Source organism: Arachis hypogaea, chromosome 16 (genome assembly GCF_003086295.3).
Source record: "Arachis hypogaea cultivar Tifrunner chromosome 16, arahy.Tifrunner.gnm2.J5K5, whole genome shotgun sequence".
Classification (NCBI taxonomy): Eukaryota; Viridiplantae; Streptophyta; class Magnoliopsida; order Fabales; family Fabaceae; genus Arachis; species Arachis hypogaea.
The window spans coordinates 128823373-128831561 of NC_092051.1; the positions used below are offsets into that span (position 1 = coordinate 128823373).

The window sequence follows — 8189 nt, forward strand, 5'->3', positions numbered from 1 at the left end:
CAATTCTTTTTAAAATTAGAGTACAACAAACATTTTATGAACCTTTTATATTTAAATTTTATTTCTTTGAACTAATCCTAAAAAAGCTACTAAGCTAATATAAATAATAAATAAAATCTAATAATATTTAGCTTGCAAATGAAACAACTTTTTTTATTTTTTTGGCTAAAGCCTATAAATAATTAAATATAGCTATTAAATAGTTCTCATGTTTATTATTATTATTTTTTGTTAGTATTGTTCTCGTATTTATTTATTTGACCTAATTTCATTTATTTTTCTAGTAGACCCAAAAACATCTTATTTCCATTAATTTTTGAAATTATCAATCCAGACTAGCCATTTAAACAAAAAGACCTGTTATTGCTCAGAAACCCCTACGACAACCACTACTGTTGCGTGGGAGAGGCTTGACTTAGCCACAACCAAATGATCCCGCCATTTAAAAATTTGAGACAAAACTTTTAAGGGAACAGTAAATCCACGTGTCAATACAACAATAAAAGTGAGAAAATATCTGTAAATCTGTACCAATTTGCATCTTTACCATAGTGCTCCCCTACTTATATATTAGTTAGGTACTAATATTCAAATTGGGCCTGTTTTGATTTATCCTCCTTTACATGGCCCCTCACACCAACAATAACCGAAAAAGGAATATTTTATTAACAAAAACTCATAAAAGCTAGTAAAATTCACAAACAAACAACTCCTGTACTTTTTTCTTTAAGGAAAATATCATACTAGCAAACTTTCTCCATCTATTACATTTACCTGGTTGGGCGACCCAGTAATCCTTCTTTTGGCCACTAGAAACGCTACAGTGGTTTCAATAATTATTAATCTTTTTTATTTTTTTATTAATGTTCAATTTTTTAAAGATGCTTGTTATGGTATTTATATGTAGTGCTTGTTTGAGTGTTATTAAATATGTAAAAAAATATTTTTTTAATAAAAATATTTTTTTGTAGTATGTTTAGCAAATTTTTAATAATAAAAATAAAAGTACTAAAAAAATAAAAAATATTTTTTTTGAAAAATTATAATTTATATCTTTTTTTAAATATATTTTTAAAAAAAAGATATTTTTCACATAATAAATAAATAAATAAGTATTTTTATCTTGTTATAACACAAATATAATTGATAGATAAAAAAATCTTTTTACATAAAATATCCAAACATAAAATTACTTTTACTTAAAAGATCTTTTAAAAAAAGATTTTTCTATCGTATGCTGTAAGGGCATAGATTAAGCATACCATAAAATATATGTTTTAATGTTATTTATTGCAAAAATAATTTTTTTTTTTTACATTTTCAATGCATAGAAATAATAAATAATATTAAACTTTTTTTTTATGGTATGCTTAGCCTATGTTGGGTGACAGCATGCACTCTACTTTTCGAGTATTCAAACCGGTTGGATAGGGTTGCCAACCAGATCCACTGTGGGTAGAGTTGAGTGCAGAGCGAGTTTGAGTGCGAGTCAGATAGGATGCGGGTTGAGTCTCAAACCTACCCAACCAACCCACACCCTATATATGTATATGTTATAAAAATATGTTATAGGTACATATTGAATTAAAGACAAAAGACCTCTCACTTAGTGTAAAAGATTTTTATCATTGAATTAAGATTCTCAATTGATAGTTTAACACTTTTGTTTATATAAAAATCAATTCTGTTTTACTGATACAACATTATATCACAATATTTTTTTGTGTTTGTGTTATAAATTTAAACAAAGACTTTTATTATAATTGAACATTTGATGATTATGTTGTTTATGGGACGATTGTATTATTTGTGGAATAATTGTATTGTTTGTATTAAATTTTTAATTTGCATGCTCATTAGGTTATATAATAATATTGCATATTTATGAAAATTTACGGATAGAATTAGATACCTATAGTAGAATTAGGGTTGGATCTAAACCCTATTTTATCCATTGTCACCCCTATCTATGCCATTAGAATATACGATACAAAATTCTTTTAAAAAATAATTTAAAAATTTTTTTTTATTAAAAATTCACCCAAACAAATTCATAATTTTTTAATTTACTAAACAAAAGATAAAAAAATAATATCTAATATTTACCATAAAAGGCACATCGGCAAATTCGGCACCAGAAGCCACCAAAGAATTTGCCTTTTTTTAAATGCAGCACAACGCTACTGCTTTTTAATATTTTTGTTCTTCACGCCACTGTATTTGTTCTTTTTTTTTTGGAGATATTTTTCTTTTTTTAGTTATGGGTTCTTTTTTTTTTTTGGTAAGTTTTAGTTATGGGTTCTAAAATATATAAACAGTCCTTCCATATTCTTTCCGCCGCCTCTTTAGGCAGCGCCCAACAAGCCCAGCCAAAATAACATTAGGCCCATAAAATCCATTGTCCAACAAATTTTATTCTCAACATACCATTAACTACTTCAGATTAACAAATAATCCTCCTATCTTGACAAGACCGCTTCTGAACATAACTTCTGACCACTGCTCTTGCAATCATACTTTTTTTTGTTAAGAGGTTAGAGGTCATCGCAAACTGATTCAATTTTAATTAGTTAGGAAAGCATGTTTTCCATTCAAAGTAAAGAGACGCAGAAACGAGTAGCAAAAGAGAGTAACACCAATACTAATCATTATTGTTGAGAATGAAATCAATTGTTCTAAATAAAAAAGTGAAAGGTTAAAATATCATGAATCTTTTCTTTTCTTTTTTTTTTTTCACATTTGATGACATTTTTTACAAGGTTCTCTTAGGAACAAAGTGTGTTGAAGAAAATAAACATCAGTTGAAGATGTTGCTTACTTCCTTTCAACATTGATTCATTACATAAAAAAAAAAAAAGAAAAAAAAAAACCAGAAAACATGTCAAAAGCTAAAGTTGATGGCTATTCTTAAGAAGCACATGATAAGATGTTTTTCTTAGAATTCATACTATGGTGTGGCATAGTAGAGGATCTTTTATAGCACTTAGGTGGTGCCATACTTTGAGATTCTGAAACATCTGCTACTAGACTTGAAGGGCAACCAATGCTATCATCATCTTGCTTCTCAAGCTTTCTTTCTTCTTCCATGACTTTAAGAAACTCCTCGAGCGCGCTACACATCCACTCGTACCGGCTCAGACTAAATGCCTGCTTTATGTTTAACTGAGAAGACAAAATATTAGACTTAGACTCAGATATAGCTGCTCTCTAATGTAGAAATACATTCTATTATGTAAACAATACAGAGAAATAGAAAGATGAAAACTTGTTATGAATTTTGTTCATAACATTGACCAATTAACAACATGGTAATCGGGTTGATGTAATTCTTCTCCTAAGTATTCCTTCAGAACACTTACCCATTGGCGACTGCGGTTATTTTGCTCCGGCCAAGTGTGAAGTTCTTCGGTAACCTCCATGGCAAACATGTATCCTTTACAACCACCTTCCGTACAACATAAGTCAAGGTTGCTTTTGCTTCTGAATTCCCATATTCCCAGTGGAACTTCCTAAACATGAAAGTCAGCTAATTAGTCAAAGGAAATCAAAATCAATAGTAGACATCATCAGTTAATGCGATTAAATGTTTAATTGTGTTAGTTAACTTAGTTTAATAGGTGTGCATAAACATACCATGAAGAACTATAAGTGAACAAGTTGAATGAGCAAGAAGGATATTGAACCTACTCTTAGAATTCCTTTAACTCCTGCTTCCTCTAATGCTTCGCGGCATGCGGCTTCCGTAACAGTTTCATCATCCTCCCATCCACCCTGGAAAGTGATCAATATGGAAGAGTTTGAATTGTTGCAGACATAGACAATATCTAATTCATTATCAAGTACCTTTGGAAATACAAGATCATCGCGTTTCGGCGAAGAAACCATCAGTACTTCTATCATTTCCTCTGTTTCGCCCGTTTGATCTGTGCTGTCCTTTATCCACCTATAGGGAATACACCTGTTGCAATGCAAAGGAAAGCTTAACCATAAGAATCTCTTGCAAATCTCACAAAATTTCTTCTTCTCACAATATATTGAAACTCTATAGAAAAGATACTAAAACTGCTCAATATTTGTTTATTGCTTGTGAAACAGCAATGTTAGAGAGATAAAATAAGGTAAGTTATGGTTAATTTGTAAAGTAGTTTACGTAACGCTACAATAGTAAAAATAATTATTTTTTATATTAATTACGTGAATAGTCATTTAAAAGAACGAATGTGCACAATTTTATAAAATACTTATTTTACAACGGCAGTGTATCAAAAATTAAACCATTTTTTATTACTAAATATTTTCGCAGGTGAAATTACTTGACAAGCAAGGTGCACTTGTTTTTGAGAATTTTGCCATCTGGACCTGTTATTATTATTGTGTAATATAATTGATTATTGATACATCAAACACATTCTTTCATTACATGATTTCATAATAATGGTTACTACCCTAGTTAAACCCTGCATATGCATGCCACGGTGGTGTTGTTACCGATAACTATGGAGAAAATTTCCTGGTTGATTTATAAAATGATATTGATATGGTGATATGATTATGGCCCACAAATTTGGAGTGTTATAATATTTTTTATTACACGTTTAAGTCAATGACATGGCCCACTGTTCTGATGCATGATTGTCTTGGAAACATCCGCATGAAATATTGAAATGTTTAATTAATTATCAAACGCACAAGGCATAATCATGCAGAAACAGTTCTAAGATGTCCTCTTCCACACATACACCATAAAAAAAAAAAGGGTTAACGGAGAAAAGTGTTTAGTAAGTGTTACTAAAATAAAAATTTGGAATCTTCGAAAATAGAAAATTTCTATCACAAATGTAATTTTTACCATCAACAATATTATTTGTATATTAAAATTAACTATTAAAATTAATTACTAATACATTTATGTATATATACGTTATTTAATTTATTTTTAATATATATTTTATATTAATAGCTAATTTTAATAGCTAATTTTATTGTATATCTAATATAATTGTTTTACTATTTGTAACTTTTAAAGAAAGATTTGTTGCAATATAAAAACGTGTTTATTTTATTTTTCAAAAAAAAAATGCTTCTTATAATATATGTATATAACTATTTTGAGTTCTTCATGAAACGGGCCCTTGGACTTAAAAGGGATCAGTTATAAATTATGCACTTAATTGCATATTTTAGTTTCATTAGTGATGATTTTGTCTGTGGAAGATCAAGTAGTGTTAATAATAATTGAGTTGACATACATTATTCACACAAGATGTCTACGAAATTTGGATTTAAAATACATTTCTCTGTAAGCAAAAAATTAATTAGGCATTTTGGCTTCTGTTCGTGATTAAGACTTGTATTAATTTAGTAGTATTGCAGGCACATAAGACAAAAGTAAAGACAGAGAAAGGAAAGGGAAAAGGAAACAACAAAGAAGGGAAATGGAAACCAAGCAAGAGAGAAGGTATAATAAAAGCAATAATATTTAAGAGAGAATAAAAAATAGCCGAAACGACTAAAAGTTATTTTATTTAGTATTTATTAATTATTTTTAGAATAATTATATAATTTTAAATTTAATAAATATATAATTATAGATATTATATATAAAAAAATTATGAATATTATGTTATATAAGTAACTTTAGATATTATTTCTTTAACATAATATTTTATGGCTAATACAACTTATTTATTTTGGTCAATAGATGTTTAAAAATATAAAAATGTTATTTGTACCTAAAAATGTTATTAATATATTTATATATAAATATATGTGTGATTTTATTTATTTTTAATGTGTATTTATATTTTAACATAGATTTTATATTAATGGCTGATTTTGACGTATACGTAACATAATCGTTAAAAATATTGGCAAAATAAAATAGTAATAAATTGTTAAACTAAAAGAATTTGACTCTTAAATTTTTAATTTGTGTAAACTAATTTTATATGTGTATTTAGTTATATAATATGTAGGTGAAACTTTATGTGTAATTATTTTTAAATAAAATTAAAAATTAAAAAATATTAAATTATTATTTAATCAAATTTATTAAATTATCTAACCATTCTTAAATACAAACTTCATACGAAGAGACTGTACTTAAATTTATACCTAATATATAACATCAACAAAAAAGAGTACGGTTTACATTGATGTAGAAATATTAACGGATATAATTAAACGATTATCTAAAACATTATTTAAGACTGATAGTGTATCACAATTATTTTATTTTTCATAAATTATTTTTCTATTCAATCCCAAAGGGTTGGCATTGAAGAGAAAGGTAAAAAAGAGATTTTGATAGAAGAGAAGACGAAGCTATGGCGTTGAAATGGAAGACTAACCCGGAGACAAGGCGCAAATTTCCTTCATAACGCTGTCTTTGTCGTCCTGTTCTTGCTGACAAACACGACATCGTTTCCAATTTCTACACAAACCAGAAAACAAGTCATGAAAGAATAAAAAAAAATTAAGGTTGTGAACGAAATTAGTAAAACTTTGTGTCTGAAAATGTTTTCAGGATCCTCATATTCATATCATACATACCAAGGTCACGAGATCTTTACAAAGATTCTGAGGGATTGAAGAAGAAAAAGGTAAAGAAGAACCAGAGTCCAAACTTTGATTTTCTTTCTTTTCTTTTTGTGTGTTGTCGTTCTATTTTGGGTTAAACCTATTCAATTGTGTCAATAAAGGTTCTCTCTGTTGTTAAAATTTTCGTATGCTTCAACACTGAACCAATGATAACGGTGTTTTGTTCTTCATGGGGCATGTGTTAGTGCCACCAAATGGCAGAACAATGGAACAGACGAAGGGAACAAGGGTATGAAAGTCTTGTTTCAGAAGAAGAAGGAAGAAAAGGAATTATAATTAGGCTTCGTCGGAAAACAGAGTCAGAAAGAGAGAAGGGGATAAGAAGTTTCAGCGGGGTTCTGCAGCGGCATCTGTTTATATAGTAATAGCATCTCCTGCTTTTTTTTTTTCAATTGCTTCTTATTTTATATTTTTGCTTGTAATTAAATTTCGTTAGAATTTTTTTTTTATCACATGTGATTCGAGTTTTTCTTTCGAAACATAGTATGATATTTATTAAGTTAATGCAGAACAAAATGCTTATAAAAAAATAAAAAATATTATTCGTATACTAAAATCAATTATTAAGATTAAACTATTAAATTACTTATGTATTTGTGTATAAATATATATGTGGATTAATTTATTTTTAATGTATATTTATTTTTTAACATATATAATAACTAATTTTAGTGACTGATTTTGATATACAAGTAACATAATTGAAAAAATATTAGTCATCCAACTTGTTTGCTTATTTTATATATCTATTAGCTTTTGTACTGGTACCACTTTTTTCTAATAAACAATCAACCATCAAAGTACTAGATGAACAAAAATGAAGAGAATGAAAGTAGAAATTTAAAAGAAAAAAATTAATTGATTGTTGTTTGGGAAAAGTTAATTTCTATTATTCGTTGATTCGCCCATTTTAATAAAGTAATCAATTACTAAAATAATAAGACATTTTACAATAAAATAATTAAATATAGAATAATCAAGCTTTTTGAATTAGCATAAATGCATATTCAAAGTTTTCTTTTTTATAAATATCAAATATGTATCCTTATGTCATGATTGATTTTACATGTCTATGTAGCATGTTAATACAGAAATATACTATAGGAAGTTTTTCAAGTGTACCGTTGATCTTAATTATAAAAAATATATATAATATATATAATTAAGATCAACGGTTAAAAATTACTGATACACCAGTATGACGATATATTTAAAAATCTTTCTATACTATAAAGATTTTAAATTATATAAATTATTCCAAATGAGCTAAGCAAGATAAAACGTAGTAGTACTTTTTGTTTAATCTATTTGTGCGACAAATTAAAACTTTGTTGTTGTTGTTGTTATAGTAGTAGTATAAGTAGTTATTAACATCCTTATCGATAATATAGAGATTAAACCTTAATTTGGTATCTAAATTTGCATTCGATAATCAATTCAGTTTTCTAAATTTAAAAATATTCAATTTATTCTATAAATCTATATTTATTATTTATTATCTATTATCAAAATTGAATTTCTTTAATTAATAATACAGCTGATGCGGCACATACTCTTAAAAATATTAATTAATTAATTAATTATTTAAT

General features: G+C 27.2%; 1 protein-coding gene across 1 annotated transcript; it reads right to left on the reverse strand.

Moving 5' to 3' along the window:
• Positions 1 to 2701: 2701 nt before the first annotated feature.
• LOC112754961 (nudix hydrolase 13, mitochondrial) lies at positions 2702 to 7639 on the reverse strand. The gene is made up of 6 exons (XM_025802800.3): positions 6553 to 7639; positions 6351 to 6433; positions 3844 to 3958; positions 3688 to 3771; positions 3360 to 3509; positions 2702 to 3162 (listed from the first exon to the last, which is right to left on the reverse strand). Exons 2-6 carry the CDS (start codon positions 6419 to 6421, stop codon positions 2908 to 2910), a joined length of 675 nt encoding a protein of 224 aa, XP_025658585.1. The 5' UTR covers positions 6422 to 6433; positions 6553 to 7639; the 3' UTR covers positions 2702 to 2907.
• Positions 7640 to 8189: the final 550 nt, after the last annotated feature.

Coding starts and splice junctions, on each gene's coding strand:
- LOC112754961 (XM_025802800.3), bottom strand. CDS start 6,421: ATGTCGTGTTTGTCAGCAAGAACAGGACGACAAAGACAGCGTTATGAA. Junction 3,959..6,350: donor AATTTGCGCCTTGTCTCCGG/GTTAGTCTTCCA, acceptor GCATTGCAACAG/GTGTATTCCCTATAGGTGGA. Junction 3,163..3,359: donor ATAACCGCAGTCGCCAATGG/GTAAGTGTTCTG, acceptor TTGTCTTCTCAG/TTAAACATAAAGCAGGCATT.